This window comes from Trichechus manatus, unplaced genomic scaffold, assembly GCF_000243295.1.
Source record: "Trichechus manatus latirostris isolate Lorelei unplaced genomic scaffold, TriManLat1.0 scaffold00007, whole genome shotgun sequence".
Lineage (NCBI taxonomy): Eukaryota > Metazoa > Chordata > Mammalia > Sirenia > Trichechidae > Trichechus > Trichechus manatus.
The window spans coordinates 31,499,065-31,517,871 of NW_004443943.1; the positions used below are offsets into that span (position 1 = coordinate 31,499,065).

Here is an 18,807-nt window from a genome sequence, read left to right on the forward strand (position 1 = left end):
TTTCTCGTTGCATAGTACTCCATTGTGTGTATGTACCATAGTTTGTTTATCCATTCATCTGTTGATGGGCATCTAGGTTGTTTCCATCGTTTTTGTACATTTCTTTATTTTCGTAGAGACATGTTGGTATAACTTTACCAAGAGTCACATGCCTAGTCCATAAATTCAGCGCACAGACGTGTATTTTGGGTATAATTTTTTAAAATCCATTTTAAAACATTTTAAGGAAAGGCGTGCACTTTCCAGTTGGACACAGTCCTCACCACTCCTTGGCTTGCTTTACTGCTTCACTCATTTGCTATACCTGCCTTGCCATCTAGGCGTTTAAGTTGGCAACCCATGCTTAACAGTAAAAATTTGGAAGAACGTGAGAGGATTTTCTTTCTATTTACAGTATGTTAATACACAACCTACATATTTCATCTTGAGGCTGAGCTTCTGATAAGATATTTGCTCTCTTATTATATTTATATATTTATGTTAATATTATGGTCCTCTCCTTTTTTTTTTGAACACTAACATTATACCTCTCCCTTAGGTTTCTATTCATTTAATTCTTGATGTTCCCTTGGCCAGAAGTAGGTATGAGTCAGAGAAGGCAACTTTTTTGAAGCTACTTTTCTGTGGATTTCTTAGAGATGCTTAAAACAGGATGAAGACTTGCTTCTCTGATTTCTCCTTTCCCTTTTTGGTAAAGGTTATAAGGTGCTATGGGCTCAAGGTGCAGTAAAGTGTTAGTGTGTGTGTATAGTGGGGGGGCAGTGCTTTTGAGTCAGTCAGAGGAGGTAATAGCAAGTTGCTTTCCTCCTCTGAGCCTCAGTTTTCTTATCTGTGAAATGTAAGTAATAGGACATATGTCATATGATTGGCATGTAGATTCAATGAAATAGCAGGTAAAGTTCTGTCATAAATTGAATTGTGTCCCCTTAAAATATCTGTCAACTTGTCTAGGCCATGATTCTCAGTATTGTGTGATTATCCATTTTGTTATCTGTTGGGATTTTCCTACATGTTGTAAATCCTATCTCTTGAGCCAATCTCTTCTGAGATATAAAAGAGAGAAGTGAACAGAGAGACAAGGGGATCTCATACTACCAAGAAAGTAGCACCAGGAGCAGAACATGTCCTTTGGACCCGGGGTCCCTATGCTGAGAAGCTCCTAGATCAGGGGAAGATTGATGGCAAGGACCTTTCTCCAGAGCCAACAGAGAGAGACCCTAATCCTCGAGCTGGCACCCTGAACTCAGACTTCTAGCCTTCTAGACTGTGAGGGAATAAATTTCTCTTTGTTAAAGTCATCCACTTGTGGCATTTCCATTATAGTGGCACTAGATAACTAAGACAGAATTTGGTACCAGGAGTAGGGTGCTGCTATAACAGATACCTAAAATGTGGAAGCGGTTTTGAAACTGTGAATGGATAGAGGCTGGAAGAGTTTTAAGATTACCTTGAAAAGACCGTTGGTGAATTATATATGTCAAAGATTATTCTAGTGAGGACTTAGAAGGAAATGAGGAGAGCTGTTACACTGGAGACAACTCAGAAGGCAAGAAGCAGCAGAGAACCAGCAGTGGCAGAGGACCAACAACAGCAGAGAAATGGCAGCAGCAGAACCAGCAGACCGGTTCAACACAGTGCTGGAGCCGACCCACAGAGCCAGAGAGCTGAGTGCCTTTGCACAGGATGCTTTCTGGTGGAGTGAGGTGCCTCTGGGCACTTATCGGTGGAGCTGGGCTTACCGACTTGCAGAGCAAGAGAGTTGAGTGCCTTCCAACTTAAGTTTACTGGTGGAGTGGGGTGCCTCCAGACACTTGTTGGTGGAGCTAAAGAGCTTTGAAACACTTTCCCCAGCAGGGAAGACACTGGTGGTGAGACCCAAAGAGCCAAGAGGTCAAGGAACCAGGAAACAGAAGCTGAAGAGACAAGGAACACAGGAAGCAGAGCTGCCTCAGTCCCAGAGAGTGCAGCCACGACCTCTGGGGTCTCAAAGGGTGGAGTTGTCACTCAGATGGACTAGGAGAATAGGGCCGCCCAAATTCAAGGGAGCAGAATTGCTGTTCCAGTGGACCTGGAAGGTGGAGCTGAAGCCCAGGGCCGAGGGGCCTCCACTCGGAATCCGGAGAGTGTGGCCACTACCTGGAGTCTGGAGGGCAGGCCATTGTGTAAATAGTCTCAGAGAACAGAATTATTTTCAAGCCTTGGGGGCTAATGTAATATGTTCTGCTGACTTGCTTGGTGCCTGTTATCCCTTCTTTCCCTCTAGTTTCTCCCGTTTGTAGTGGAAATGTCTAGCTTGTGCCTGTTCCACCACTGTACTTTGGAAGCAGATAACTTGTATTCTAGATTTCACAGATGAAAAGGAATTTTTGGATTTTTGGACTTGGAGTCAATTTAAAACTTTTACTATGATATCATGGTGGGAACGTGTTTTACATGTGTCAAGGACATGAATTGTTGGGGGGCAAAGGACGGAATGTCATGGATTGAATTGTGTCCCCCAAAAATATGTGTATCAGTTTGTCTAGGCCATAATTCCCAGTATTGTATGATTACCATTTTGTCATCTGATGTGATTTTCCTACCTGTTGTAAATCCTATCTCTATGATGTTGATGAGATGGGATTAGTGGCAGTTATGTTGATGAGGTGGGACTCAATCTACAGGGTTGTGTTGTGTCTTGAGCCAATTTTTTTTGAGCTATAAAAGAGAGAAGTGAGCAGAGAGACAAGGGGACCTCGTACCACCAGGAAAGTAGTGCCAGGAGCAGAACGTGTCCTTTGGACCTGGGGTCCCTGCACTGAGAAGCTCCTAGTCCAAGGGAAGATTGATGACAAGGACCTTCCTCCAGAGCCGACAGAGAAAGCCTTCCCCTGGAGCTGACACACTGAATTTGGACTTCTGGCCTCCTAGACTGTGGGAGAATAAGTTTGTCTTTGTGAAAGCCATCCACTTGGGGTAGTTCTGTTATAGCGGCACTAGATAACTAAGACAAGTTCCCAACACAGATTAGAAATCCAGAGTACGTAGGCCTCTACTTCTCTTCCTTTTATCCTTCTCAAAAACTAGGATTGAACAGAGATACTGCCAGTGATATCAAAGTATATAAAAGGATTTCTAATGAGAATGTCAGAGAAGGATTGCAATAAAACTGTGTTCTTGCTAACCGAAGCCGCATAAAGCCAGCACACAATGTCAATATGCCTTATTACATATAAATTCATTTTGTGTGTGTACGCGTGCACGTATATGCAGTGTCTGTGTGGTATGTGTGTTAGTGTGTGTGTGCACACATATATATGGCGTTTGTGATTTAGCGTGTGTGTGTGTGTGTGCGTGTACAGAAAGAAACAGAGCTAGAGGAAGAATACATTGCATAAGATGTTTGGTAGTAACCCTTATTCAGTATACTGTAACTCATGGTATATAAAATAAAGCCTGTTTATAATGTTGGTCTTATCTTCTAAGTAAAATCATAGGCATGAAGCTTCTTTATACTTGCATAAAATAAGCAGTTTAATTTCTGTGCACCAGGGGAAAATGATTTCATTGCCTGTTAGGTAGCCTGTTGGTAGAGGGTGTGAAGCGAGCGAGGCCAGTTGTGAAACCTCATTCTTACCCCGTATATGTGTCCTCTCAAATCTTGCAAGGGGCATGGGCACATCCTCTGAGGCATTCTCAAGGGCACAGGGGCTCCATTTGTCCATTACCTCACCCCTTCACAGTACCGTGAGACAAGGAAGTTATTACTGAATAACCCATCTTTCCTCTGGATTATTCCCCAGTGAATGAAAAAAGAATATTACACCAGATCCATTTTTTCTAAAATTTTGCTGAAAACCAGTAATAACATATTTCAATGAAGCAAAAGTAAATATTTGAGAAAAAAATGCAAGTTTGTCTTAGAAACAGTAAAGAAATAAAAGAGACAAAGGACTATGAATCTTAGCAGTTAAAAGGCCTAAATTTGTTTCAAAGCTTATTTTATAATACTGATATATGCTATGGGTAACATTTTTAAAACCCTACTGTTTCATAGCTTTATTGTATAATATCTGGAAATTTTTTTTGGCTTTAATTTTGTATTTGGGGCCGTATGGCTCAGACCTTGTGACAGAAGCAACCTCAACAATTGGTGGGAGTATACAAATGACAGGAAAAAAATCTACAGGAGATAAACTCATTTGTTTATTAATTCATTCAGGAAACTTTAGGAACTCAAAGAAGTTGGTTAGAGTTGGATAATAAAGTCCAAAGGGGCTGTGCTGACGATGAACCCAAAGACATGACAGGGGTGGATTTTGGCAGGGTATTTTAGGGCTTGGGAATGTATTAGGGAATATATAGAAAGATCAAGGACAGCCATTGAAAGATGACAAATAGGGGAATGTCAGAATCAGATTTGTATTATTGCTGTGGCCACCATGTGCGAAGTGGATTGGAGGGGACAAGCCTAAAGCAGTGAGTGGTTAGGAATGTAGTAATAGTAATCCAGTAGAGGGATTAGGATGTTGTGGACTAAGGCAATCACAATAGACAGGGAGAGAAGGGGTTTGATTTTAGAGCTAATTAGGAGGTAAAATACACAGGGCTCAGATACAAATTGATTTTAGAGAGGTGAGTGAGAAAATAGAGTCAAGGATGAATCCCAGGCTTTTGGCTCTACATGAATGGTTGGTGGAAACACAGACCCAGGAAACACTAGGGAAGGAATAGGGCCGGAATCAGGAACCCCTGGGGCATCTCGAGTTTGAGATGTCTAAGAGCCTACAGATGGAGGTATCTACCAGGCCACCTGAGTTTTCAGATCTGAAACTGAGAGGGGAAGACCTCTGTTGGAGAATTAGTTTATGAGTTGTCTTCAGAATTACGGTATTTGAGAAAAATGGGAGTGGAAATGGTCACTGAGGAACAGTGTATTGAGTGAGAAGAGAAGGTTAAAACAGAGGGTTGAGGGATGGCCATTTTTAAAGGATAATCAGAGAAAGTTGAGCATCCAAAAGAGAAGAGAAGGAAAATCAGAAGAGTGTGGTCTTATGAAAGCCCCTGGAATAGAATGCTTAAAAACCAAAAACCAAACCCGCCACCGTCAAGTTGATTCCAACTCATAGCGACCCTACAGGACAGAGTAGAACTGCTCCATAGGGTTTCCAAGGAGCACCTGGTGGATACAAACTGCCAGCCTTTTGGTTAGCAGCCAAACTGTTAACCACTATGCCACCAGGGTCTCCAGAATGCTTAAGAAGGATGAAGTTATTAGTGGTGTCAAAGTTTGCTAAGAGGTCAGCTAAGATAAAGATCTAAGTCTCTAAACATCCAGTAGATTTAAATACCGGGATGTCAATTATATCTCCAGTGGGACCAATGTCATTCGGGTACTATGGGCAGAAGCCAGATTGCAGTGGTTGGAGGGAGCTTTTAAGTGCTGAAAGGCAAATAGTAGTCATAGCTGTCACTTGTCAAGAGCATATATTATGCCAAGTGCTCAAAGCCATTTCAGGTATTATCAAAATGAAGTTATTGTTGAGGAAATTGAGACCTCTAAAAAGGTTACTTGAGAGTCCTGGTGGCATGGTGGATAAGAGCTGGGCTGTTAACCAAAAAGTTGGCAGTTTGAAACCACTAGCTACTCCTTGGAAACCCTATGGGGCAGTTCTGCTCTGTCCTAGAGGATCACGATGAGTCGGAACCAACTCTATGGCACATAACAACAAAGGTTAATTAACTTTCCCAAGATAACACAATAGGAACATAGAAGTGTTGAGGTTTGAACCTGCCCGTTGTGATGCCAGAATGTTTTCACTGGACCATTCTGCCCATTTGGTTTCGGAATGACAAACTTTCTTGGGCAGCAACATTTGGAGCTTTGTGTTTTGGATAATATTAGAACAAAGGGATCATAAAACCACTTGAATTAAGTCGATAAAACAATTCAGAAAGAAAAAACAAACAACGGGATAACAGGGGGATACGTTCAGTGATTACAGAACAATTTTGTGATAAAGAGGGACTTACAGAGAATTGAGAGAAAGAGAGGACCTTCCCAAGGTCAGGGACACAGGACCATAAGAATATGCTTTCAGGACTTAAAAGATGGACATCAAAAATGAAGCCTACTTTTGTATGCAGACCTAGCCCTGCACATTCTTTCAGCTCAATTCAGCAATGAAGGACTAAATCAGGAAGAAAAGATAACACCAGTATTTCATACAGAAGCCCAGATGCCCCTTTATGTGCTGTGATATACAAGTACAGATCACTTTATATTTATGCTTTAATTTCTTGTATTTATTCTCTTCCACTAACTCTCTCTGTATTTTCTCCTTTTTTCAGATCATGCTTCTTAGTGACCCTGAAATGGAGAGCAGCATACTGATCAGTTCAGACGAAGGGGCGACCTATCAAAAGTATCGGCTCACCTTCTACATCCAGAGCTTGCTCTTTCATCCTAAGCAAGAGGACTGGGTGCTGGCCTACAGCTTGGATCAAAAGGTGAACAAATACTGTTTTCATTCACATCCTGTCACCCAGGTACCGCCTGGTGAAAAGCACTCATTTTCTCAGTCTGAATTTTGGCGAGAATTCAGTGACATTCCATCATTCTAACCAACTTGATTTTGTCTGTAGTGACTCACTTTCCTTTCTATTCTTTAGAATCAAAATATGCAAAATGGAATCTTTCATTTATTGGCAATGCTTTTTATCATTTCACAATTTTAAAGTGGTTTTCACTATAAATTTACTCATTTGACCTTTAAAATAACACTGTGAGGTAAATGGGGCGCATGTAATAATGATAATTTCTTAGTGTATAATCAGAGGAGCAGAAAGGCTAAGGTGCTTATTTAAACCCAACCAGCTAGTAGTTGGTGGAGCCAGAGCTTGGGTCCATGTTGTCAGATTCCACTACACCATCCTGACTTGGTTTGATAAAATTTGAATATACCATTTGTCTTATTTATCTAGTGCTGCTATAACAGAAATACCACAAGCAGATGGCTTTAACAGAAGTTTATTCTCTCACAGTCGAGGAGGTTAGAAGTCTGAATTTAGGATGCCAGCTCCAGGAGAAGGCTTTCTGTCTCTGTCGATTCTGGGGGAAGGTCTGTGTCATCAATCTTCCCCTGGTCTAAGAACATCTCAGCACAGGGACCCCGGGTCCAAAGGATGTGCACTGCTCCCGGCTTTACTTTCTTGGTGGTAGGAGGTCCCCCTATCTCTCTGCTCACTTCTCTCTTTTGTATCTCCAAAGAGATTGACCCAAGACACAACCTAATCTTGTAGATTGAGTCCTGCCTCATTACCATAACTGTCTTTAATTGTGCCTTATTAACATCATAGAGGTAGGATTTACAACAGATAGGAAAATCACATCAGATGACAAAATGGTGGACAATCATACAATACTGGGAATCATAGTCCAGCCAAGTCAATACACATTTTTGGGCTACACAAGTCAATCCGTGACACCATTGTTCTAAGTTTTAGTGATGGAAGGGAAACCTCAAACGAGTACACTTGTTCTTTTCTAAAAATACTTTAAAGATGTTATGGTCCCATAACATCTCCTCTTTGAGCTCCAGATCCATATATCCAGCTGTGTACTTGACATTGTCTCTGGTCTGTCTGAGAAGGCTCTCAACATATGCCAGAAATGGAACTCTCCTGATCTTCCCCAACAAAGCTGCCTCTCTTCCAGTATTCTCTAATTCTATCCATCTACTTACAAAAGTCAGATACCTAGGGTGTATCTTTAATACTTCCTTGTTCCTAACCCACCATCTCTAATCCAGCAATAGGTTTTGTCTCAATTCCACTCACTCCTTTCTGTTAGGGAGCCCTGGTGGTGCAGTGGTTAAGCACGCAGCCGCTAACCGAAAGGCCGGTGATTTGAACGCACCAGCTGCTCTGCAGGAGAAAGATCTGGCAGTCTTCTTCGGTAAAGATTTACAGCTTTGAAAATCCTATTGGGCAGTTCTACTCTGTCCTACAGTGTCTCTATGACATGACAGCAAAAAATCTTTTTTATTACCACCGCCACTCAAACGCAGGTTACATCTGTCATCTGGATTACTGCCAGAGCTTCTTTCAGTGTGTCCTCCACACTGTAATCTGAATAATCTTTTCCCAAATGTAGATCTTTTGATTTCATGCCTTTGGTTAAACCCATTCAGTGTCTTCATTGTTCCTAGAATAAAGACTGAAGTCCTCAGTAGAGTCTACCAGCTCCTGCCTGGTTTGATTCCGTCCCCTCTCTCCTTACTCATGGGTAGTACTTCCTCTTGAATGGTTTTCTTTCAGATCCTCACCTAGCTGTCTGTCCCCTGCTCCTTGTCATGTGCCTGGAATTTCTTCCTGCCCTTCTCCATTGAGTATAAGCCTCGCACTGTCTAATCTCAGATTGAGCATCATTATGTCAAGATGACTCCCTGACTTCCTGAAAAGGTGAAATCCCCCTCAGTGTTCTCTCTCATAGCGTTGTGTTACCTGTTCTTCTAAGCACTTGTCACGGTTGAGATTTTACATTGATTTGTGTGATTTTGGATTTTCTGCATCCCTCACTAGATTACAAGCTCCAGTAAGGCAGAACCATGTCTGATTTTACCCACTGTCATAGCACCAGCCCGTATCAAAGTGCTTGGTATTTAGTTCTCAGGAAATAGATGTTAAATGAATGAATTAGTAGATAAATATATTACGCTATAGTAATGAACCCTTTGTATTTGATCAATTTATACTAAAGAAAAGAGCCTTTAGATTATTCTTTGTATTTCCTGCCATCTCCTGAAACTTAGTACGGTGCTTAATGCCAAACTATTATGTAATAATGTGGGATCAATCAGGGAAAAGTAATAGATAATTACCAGCATTGTCTTGCATAGAGATATCCACAGAATAACCTTGGCTGAAATAGCTTCTTCCCTCTGCTTTCTCTCTTAAACCCTGAAAGAGTTGCTCCTCAGTATATATATTTCAGTTTGTGACTGCGTGTGATTGTGAGTGTGTGGGAGTGTGTATGTATTGTGTGTGATGTGTCAGCACCTTTAAACAATAATTTCAACATAACCTTTATATCTCTCATTAACAGAGCCTCATGGTGGGCGCCAGGTGCTTAATGCAATCCCCTGAGGACACCCACATGACATTTGCAGAGCAAAAGCCATTGCAAATACATTTCTTTCATGGCATCGAGTGGATATTGTATGAAAGACTTAGCCAAATGTCAGATAGTCAGTGATTTTAGATGCTTCATATAGTCAGAAATTTTGAAGCTATGGTGAAAAAGGAAAGTTATGTGAATCCTGTTAAAATGGTTGGGTGATAGTTTATTTAGATGGAGCTCAGAACTTTAAACCATGTTTTTATTTATAGAGACAAGCTAAGTTAGAAGCAACAGATATGTCAATAGATTGGTAAACCAAATGCAATATGCCTTGTGTATATCTAGAAGGAGCATCCTATTCCTCCATCTCTTTTCCAGAACACCAAGAACATCTGGGGCATTGCTCATGAAATACCCTTGTGGGTGTAATACATTCAAAATACTTTCAGACTTGGTGGCTGCTTTTTCACTTAGTAAAAATATTTGGAAATGTGGCAGTGGGTGTTGATAGATTTCCCTGATCATGCTGCACATTTTTGGATGTATTATTCTTTAGGGACTCTTTCTTGTTGACATCTTTATGCTGAAGCGGCTGAAAGTTCTTCAGGCTCATAAAGTTTCTAACTGGTAATCTGCCATTCTTCTTTTAAATAAATGGAGTGAGGAGGCAGATGGTGCCCCCAGCAGCATTTGCAGAGATGGCATAAAACATCTAGCACCAGTCATCCAGGTCGCAGAAGAATTTTTCTTTATTTGGGGGTAATTTAGTGGCTCAGCGTGAGAGAGAGTGATGCTGTGCCGCAGCAGAAGATGCAAATGTCGTTGAGATTGATATACAAATGTGTTGTTTTAGACTGGAGCCTTCTCTGATGTGCATGCATTGAGGCAGCTGTTTTCTTTGAGAGAAAATGAGAAGTACTAGTATTAAGGCAACTGCAGCATCAAAGGAAGATGTTTGTGGCGAGGAGTGAATCGATGTTATCATGCCTTTGATGAAACGCACTAGCAATTTCTTTAGAATTGGTAAGGCTATCTTGTTATGTTGTGTGTATCACAAAAGACTTAATTGAAGGAGATTTTAAAGAGACAATATCCAAGTGTTTTACCCTCCAAACTGCTACCCCAAAGTTACTGGAGGCTTGGCATTATATATCACTTGGTAAAGACATTGCTTGAAAATTAAGGAAATACCTCCTGGATAAAACAAAATCGTATGTAGAAATTGAGAGATAATGTTGTGTTAGTTGAGAGGCTGGAGGCGGATTATGAGTGAATTGGGAAACATGACTACCTTATAGTGGTCAAGGTCAGGTTGAGAAAGATTCTCTACATCCTAAAGCTGCAAGGGTTGGGTGGATGAGTGGTGGTGGGGTGAGGGGATTCCCGTTGCTCTTGACTGTTGGAGGACCATGCCTCTTGAATCCTAGTGTATCCCAGTCTACTGCAGTCTTTTCTTTTTCTGCTCAGCTGGACTTGGGCTTTTGACTACTTCCTTCCATTCTGGCCATCCCATGAGCTTCATGTTCCTGCTGACTCCTGTGTTAGCTCTTCTTTGCCCTCTAGATTCTCTTGCCATGTTGCATTTTAATATACAAGAACCCAGTACTTAGTAAAAACAAGAGCTTCCTTCTTGGGTATAAGTATCTTTGGAGATGTTTTATAAGAATCTTTGAGATTAAAACGCACGCACACACAGAAGAGAAGCACCAGATTATGGTTGACCAAATTGGGGACAGTAAAAGAAAAGCTGCTGTCTGCCAACTCAACTCAGAATCAAAGTTCTAGGACTTTTTTTTGTTTGTTTGTTTTTTGTTTTTTGGATAAGGAGGATAAGGAAGCTTATCCTCCATGGAATAAGACTAGGAGTTGTGGTAAAGTATCTATAACAACGCTTGCCGTTTTAACTATTTTTAGGTGTACAATTCAGAAACATCAGTTACAGTCACTATAGTGTGCTGCCATCACCTCTATCCATTTCCAAAAGTTTTGCATCGCCCCAAACAGAAACTCAGTACTGCTTTATAAATAGCTCCCCTGTCTTCAGCCCCTGGGAACCACTAATAAGCTTTTGTTTCTATGCATCTGCCAATTCTAGATACACTGAAACCTGTGAGAGCCAGAACTGGATGAGACTGCCTTGTTTTTCCACCTTTCACAGGGTACAGCTTAGCACTTTTCTGTCGCTGTTAGTGGAAAATGTTTGCATTTTCCTTCTCTGACAGGTTTCCGCTTTACACAGGTTCCGGCTTTTGTAGATTTTACTGTTTTTCATATAAGTTGGATCATATAATACTTGTCCTTTTGTGCCTGACTTATTTCTCTAGCATAATGTTTTCAAGGTCCATCCATGTTATAGCATGTGTCAGGACTTCATTTCTTCATTTCAATTCATTGTAAGTATATACCAAATTTTATCTATTCAATAGATTGCTGTAGAAAGCTGGATGTTTATAAACTCCCCTCGTTTTCACAAGAGACTCAGTGTAGTTTTTTTTGTTTTTTTTTTTTTACACTTGGGTTTTTTAACACCTTTTAGCTATTATGAAAAATGCTGCAGTGAACATTGGTGTAAACGTACCTGTTTGAGTCCCTGCCTTCACGTCTCTTGGTTATATACTAGGCACGGAATTGCTGGTTTATTTGTGAATTCTGGAGTCCCCGCGTGGTGCTACTGGTTAACATGCTTGGCTGCTAACTGAAGGGTTGGAGCTTTGAATCCTTCCAGAGCACCTCAGAAGAAAGAACTGGAGATCCGGTTCCAAAAAATTTCAGCCTTGAAAATCCTATGGAGCATGGTTACATTCTGACACAGGTGGCGTCACCATGCATCAGAGTCAGAATCAACCCTATGGCAACTGGTTTATGGTAATTCTATGTTCAACTTTTTGAGGAGCCACCAAACAATTTTCAGTAGCAGCCACGCTATCTTACATTTCCCACCAGTAGTGCACAAGGATTCCAGTTTCTCCACATCCTCTCCAACGCTTGTTAGTTTCTGTTTTTTCTGATAATAGCCATTCTAGTGGGTGTGAGATAGTATCTCACTGTGGTTTTGATTTTCATCTCCCTAATGACTAATGGGAGCCCTGGTGGCACACTTGTTAAGAGCTCAGCTGCTAACCAAAAAAAAACGTCAGCAGTTTGATTCCACCAGCCGCTCCTTGGAAAACTCTATAGGGTAATTCTACTCTGTCCTGTAGGGTCACTATGAGTTGGAATCGACTCAGCGGCAATAGGTTTGGTTTTGTAAATGACTAATGACTTCGAGCATCTTTTCTGTAGAACTTCTGTTATTTGTTTATTTATTTATGTTTATTGTTGTAGTTCAAGTGAAAGGTTACATTTCAAGTTAGTCTCTTATACAAAAATGTATACATGCATTGTTATGTGACCCTAATTGCTCTCCCTATACTGTGACAGCACACTCCTCCTTTCCACCCCTGATCTCCCATGTCCATTCAACCAGCTCCTGACCCTCTCTACCTTCTCATCTCACCTCTGGACAGAAGCTGCCCGTTTAGTCTCTTGTATCTACCTGAGCTAAGAAGCACACTCTTCATGAGTATCATTTTATATCCAACAGTTCAGTCCAATCTTTGTCTGAAGAGTTGGCCTCGGAAATTGTTTGAGTTCTGGGCTGATAGAGAATTGGGGGGGCCACGCTTTCCGGGGTTTCTCCAGTCTCAGTCAGACCATTAAGTCTGGTCTTTTTACTAGAATTTGAGTTTTGCACCCCACCTTTCCCCTGTTCCATCAGGAACTCTCTGTTGTGTTCCCTGTCAGGGCGGTCACTGCTGGTAGCCGGGTACCATCTAGTTCTTCTGGTCTCAGGCTGATGAAGTCTCTGGTATATGGGGCCCTTTCTGTCTCTTGGGCTAATACTTTCCTTGTGTCTTTGGTGTTCTTCATTCTCCTTTACTCCACGTGGTTGGGACCAGTTGATGCATCTTAGATGGCCGCTTACAAGATTTTAAGACCCCAGACGCCAGTCAGCAAAGTAGGATGCAGAACATTTTCTTAAGAAATTTTGTTATGCCAGTTGACCTAGATGTCTCCTGAAAGCATGGTCCCCAGACCTCTGCCCCTGCTACTCTGTTCCTCGAAGTGTTTGATTGTCTAGAACTTCTTTTGAAGGCTATGTATTTGCCTGTTATTTAAGAGATAGTATTCCCTTCAGTTCCCATCAGATTATTTCCTCACTGATGTCTGAAACAACTTACATTGTAATGCTTTTGGATTACCTGAAGGGCTCAATAATCCCATTAAAACTGAGAATTTATGAAAGATTTTGAGATAGGTTTTTGAAGACAATGCAGTCCTTTAAATATATAGGTGCTGTTTTCATTGCTATAGAAAGCTGGATGTTTAAACTTCCCTCATTTTGACAAGAGATTCGTTGTAGGTTTTGTTTTCGTTTTTGTTTTTTAAATGGGCACATGCTCCTGTATTCACAGCATAAGTTCTGAAATAGGAGGCATTCTACAGAAGGAGGGGAGTGCAGAATAGCTGTCTCACTGAATGAGAAGTGGGATTTCAAAGCTCTCTATTGCCATTTATCTTCTTGACCAAAGGAAACTTTAAAAATACAGCTGGCTTTGGAGAGCAGAAATGAGGGACTCAATGGGATTCCCGACTCCATTGTTTTTCAGACACTTCTGGGCTAGACTGGTCTAGAATTCCCAATTATTTCAATGTAGAACACTCTCTGAAACACTGGTACACATGATGAAGGACTGTTCATGGATGGGGGGCAGTGGGGCAGCTATTTTTGTTGACCACCTGCTACGGGCCAAATTCATTAGTAGCTGACAGATTGACAAGCTGGTTAATAAGGTGATGCAGTTTTAGGCATGGTGACTGGCAATGAAGGGTCAAGAACAGAGGAGGCAGTAGTCCTTGTGGGCTTTCTGATTGGACCTGGGGCTGCCCCATCATGAGCCAGGGCATTGGTGAATTAGCTTGTATTTGGAGTCTGGTGAGCCTGAAAATTCAAAAGAAAGTTGAAAACTGTTCTTCTGGAATACTGGATACAAATGAAGCTGTACCTTTCATTTATATTCTCATTTTAAATCCTCAGATTAGAAATGTAATTGTATTCAGAGCCTCCAGGATTAACAGGTTAGGATAACTTTCCTTTGTAGTCTTTGGTAGCAACAGGCTTAGTGTCTCCCCTCTTGGTAGAGATAAAGCTGTTGGGGATTAACTAGGGCTGACTGTGGTTTTGAAGCTTATCCTCCATGGCATAAGAGTAGGACTGAAGGGCTGTTTTTATTTAAAGAAAAACATTGCATTTCCAGTAGGGCCTCTCCCATTCCTGTAAAACCATCTGTGTATGTTTTAAGTGATAATAGCCCATAGCCTCACTCACCTATGGCAAGCAGCCACTGCTCTTCTGGGTGTCTCATGGTACAGTGGGTTGTGCTACCTCCACCGGCATAGAAACATGCATTTCCATGAGGCCAGTTCTCCGAAGGTGAAAACAAAAATATTAGACAGAGAATGGCCCTTTTTTTATTGAGGACATTGAACTACTACTGGTTGTGTGTGTGTGGGGAGGGGAACATAATCAGAGATAGTCTGTGTTATTCAAATGTTAATATTAATCCATTTGAGTTGAGTTCTAACTGACCCAGCTGACTTAATGTAAAATAGTAATTTGCGTTCAATGGGGGTGGTACCCTAAGCATGCCCCTGCACATCAGCACTGCTCACCAGAGCATTAGCTCAAAGCATTATGGATCTGGTGGCCTTTGTCTTCCCAAAGCTGCTTTCTCAATATCATGTCCTGGGTTTTCTGTTCTCCTCCTCTACCTTCTAGATGTTGGTTTGGGTAACCTGACTCATTTTTGTCGGAAAAGAACTTTTGCTAAAATAATTAATGGAAGATGTAGCGTATGTATGCTTTAGGAAGTGTACTTAAATAGATGACAACCTCTTTCCCAAAGCAATTCTGCTCTAATGTAGAAATTCAGCCATACTAGTGCTTTATTGAAGGAGGTGGCTACAGCCATAGGTTGGCCAAGAGGTGGAGCAACGCAACCTCACGGCTATTCTCTGCATTCTCCCACCCTGAAGTTTTTTTCTTCAGCTCTCTGCTTTCCACTACGGTCCTTTGGAACTGCGAAATTCTAGGAATTACTATTTTTTTCTCCTACCAAAAAGTGTACTCTTGTTGGATATAACCTCAGTATACATTGTTCACAGCTCAGTGATAGATACAGGTTTTATTATTTAGAAGGCACCCACTATAAATAGATACTAGGGAATTGATTTATTCTGGTTGTTTTTCAGATGAATTTTGCAGCTCCATCCCAAAATTGAATTAGTATTTGGTTATTTGATTTGACAACTGCAATGGAAACAAATACTTCTGGACTCAAGGGGTGTAGTATGCGTATCCAGTGAATTGAGGCTCACTACTAGTAACTCTGACACTGCACCTCTCCCCTAACCTGTTACCTGACTCAGAGTGGGACACATAGTGCCCTTCGGAAAATGGAGATATATATCCTTAAGTATCTCCTGTGTGCCAGGCCTTGTTGGATGTTTTTATATACATTATTACATTGAATACTCATAGGAATCGGCAAGGTGGATATGACTTTTTTCCAAGGTACAGGGGAGCCTATGACTCTTGAAGGTGATGCTATTTGTTCAAGGTCACACAATCAGCAGGGGCCAGGCCCAGTCTCTATCCCAGGTTCAAATATGTGTTATGCTTTAAATGAGAGCCACGGCCACACCTGGCGTTCCCTAGTAGTTAGACGGTGTTTCAGCGAGGCCGTTCCACCACTTGCAGTGAGCATCCAGGGCTTTGGGGCAGGATTCCACGTGAGCCCTGGACTCTAACCACAGAGAACTCCGCAGTCGTGAGGCCACGAAACCGGCCACGTGGAGACCAGACCTGCCAATGAATCCAGGGGTTCTCCTGGCATGTCCCTCAGCTAGTGGCACTTTCCGGGGAAGGACTTTGAGAAGAGGCCCCATCAAAGTGCTCACTGATGAAAAGACGTACAGTTAATTAATTCTGCCTCAGGCAGATAATAAAGGACAACAAGGCAGTTGTGTCTTGTTGAGATTTTGTCCAGCTTTGCCCATTTTCACCGTTAATTTGTTCAAACCTTGGGGTTAATATATAGATTAAACCAAAGTGTTTGTCACTTAAATAGGTAATACTATGATCTGAAGTTTTTTAAGGAAGCTTAAGGAGACAACATCTTTAATATGGTAATGAAGATAGAAGTTGAAATCATTTAACTTCACATTTACAAATCATGAATATGTATTACGCTTTAAACGAAAAGAAGGACTGAAACGGATATAGTGTTTGTTCAATTTGCTAAAGAGAAGGCAATTTGTTAAGATTTTCCCCCCAAAACTCAAGCAATATGCAAATGTAGGAAAATCAGACCCCCATGTTAATTCTATGGCATGATGAATATTTTTATAATCCTAATTAGTACCAGTCATTTAGTCTAACAATTTCCTCCAATCTCGCCAATTTGAAATTAAAATAGATGCCTTGATTACAAAACTCATTAGCAAAGAAGCACCCTTCTCACTAACCAGTTCATTTAAAATGCACGAGCTGAATGAAGTGTGGAATACTTGTGTTGTCAATTGGCATAAGTGAAGTGAGTCTTAATTGGAAGCATTGTGAAGTATTTGTATTGCTGCGTGTTTCATTGCAGTATAATATATCATTCATTAAATGTAACAAAAGCAACTTTTAAATGGCTTAATTAAGCGGAGTTGGTGCACTTGGTAATTTTTTAAAGCCGAATGTCACAATTGTTTGCAGTGGAAGTACTGATGGGTACTGATGTTAGGAAGACGAAGTCTGACTCTGCATTTATCACCCCGATTATGCAACGAATGGCAAGTTGAATGTGAGAGGAGAAAATTAAATTGTAGGACATTGACTTCTTACTTAAAAGTACCCGCATGCATATTGCCTGCGTGAATTTGGACGCGGACACCCCAGAACTGGCTGATTTATGGCTGGGGATGGCGGAGAGGGGCCTGGCTGGGGACTAGGCGGAGAGGGGCCTGGCTGGGGACTAGGCAGAGAATGGAAGGAGAAAGTAACAGTGAGGATTTTCTTGGAATTTCTTTTTTTCAATCAAGGGAGGAAGTAGTAGGTAGAGAGAAAAGCTATCCAATATATTTTCATCTGCTCAGAAGAGCCATTGAGATGTGTAACAGTGCAGATTGATGTTCCGTCTACGCAAAATGCGGTGGGAGTGCAAGAAGACGAGGAGATTGGCTCTGGACCAGGAAATGCTGCAAACAGGGACTCCACACAAGTCCTGCCTTTGGGCCACATAACAAGGAGCTCAAGCCTGGTTTTTCAAGGGGAGAGGCCAGAGGCCTGTTGCCATTGAGTTGATTCTGACTCATGGAGACCCTATAGGACAGAGTAGAACTGCCCCAAGGCTGTAAATTATGGAAACAGACTGCCACATGGTTCTCCTGCGGGGTGACTAGTGGGTTTGAACCGCTGACCTTTTGGTTAGCGGCTAGTGCTTAACCACTGCGCCACCAGGGCTCCTAGAGGCCACAGAATAGGTTGCAATAGTAGCAGTTCTGTGGTCATAAATTCTAAGGGATGCATAGAAGCTATTTAATTGATAGAAGAATTAATAGATAGAATGAAATATAAACCAAATTCCAAACCCATTGCCATCAAGTCAGTTCCAACTCATGGCAATGCCATGTGTTACAGAGTAAAACTGCTCCATAGAGTCTTCTTGGCAGTAATCTTTATGGAAACAGATTACCAGGCCTTTCTTCCATGGTGCTGGTGGGTGAGTTTGAACTACCTGCTTTTTGGTTAATAGCAGAGCGCAAACCATTTGTGCCACCCAAGGACCTTCAGAGTTAAATATAAAAGGTGTTTAATTGATGTATTTTCTCTGCATAATCAGCTGTTACCTTATATTTATGTTCTATTTCAGCCTTACATCAACCAGGATGGAAGACTCAGCTATGTCACTGATTTACAAGAGAAATCCACTTTTAGCAGGCACTGTTGATACCCTACCCATACCCATTTGGTAGTTCCGACTGACTTCTGACTGCCAGGATTTGCTTATTTAATTTTTAAAAATTTTTCTGAGGACCTTCTCCCAGAGCTTTGAACCATTTCATTTCAGTTCAACCCCCTGCTGACAGTTTGCATTCCCATACCTGATATACTGAATCAGCATCTACATTTAACAAGACCTTCAGGTAATTCTTATAGATTCCCAGGTGATTCTTATGTAAATGTACAAATAAGAATCACCTGAGTATTTGTTAGGCTGTAGCTTCTGACTCAGTATATCTGGGGTGGAAATACAAATGCTCAGCAGATGGTGGAACCAGAATGAACCGGTGTGAAGCCATGCTTTCTCCAAAGCCTCAGGAAGCACTCTGCCTCCCTGTACAGCAAGCTGGAAGTACCAAGGAATTAACATCTTCTGGGAATAGCACTTAACCAATGACCAACAGATTTTGACGTATAGATACCCCAGCTCCCTCACCCCTCATGTGGGATAACTCTGAGGCATGTGTTTTATACTTTTTGACCATAATTTCCCAATGGGATTAAGCTCTTGTTGGCCACAAAGTAGCTGATTTTGTAAAATACCATGTATTGACTGCTTTCTATTTCCTGGGTGGTTTCTATGCTCCTACACTGGTGTTTTATTTTATTTCCTAAATAA

At 41.4% G+C, this 18,807-nt stretch overlaps 1 protein-coding gene across 1 annotated transcript in view; it reads left to right on the top strand.

Moving 5' to 3' along the window:
• SORCS3 (sortilin related VPS10 domain containing receptor 3) overlaps positions 1 to 18,807 on the top strand; it is a 665,571-nt gene that overhangs the window by 349,744 nt on the left and 297,020 nt on the right. The window contains exon 4 of the mRNA XM_004370120.1: positions 6,331 to 6,489. Within this exon, the coding sequence (XP_004370177.1) occupies positions 6,331 to 6,489 (159 nt within the window). The remainder of the gene's footprint in view (positions 1 to 6,330; positions 6,490 to 18,807) is intronic.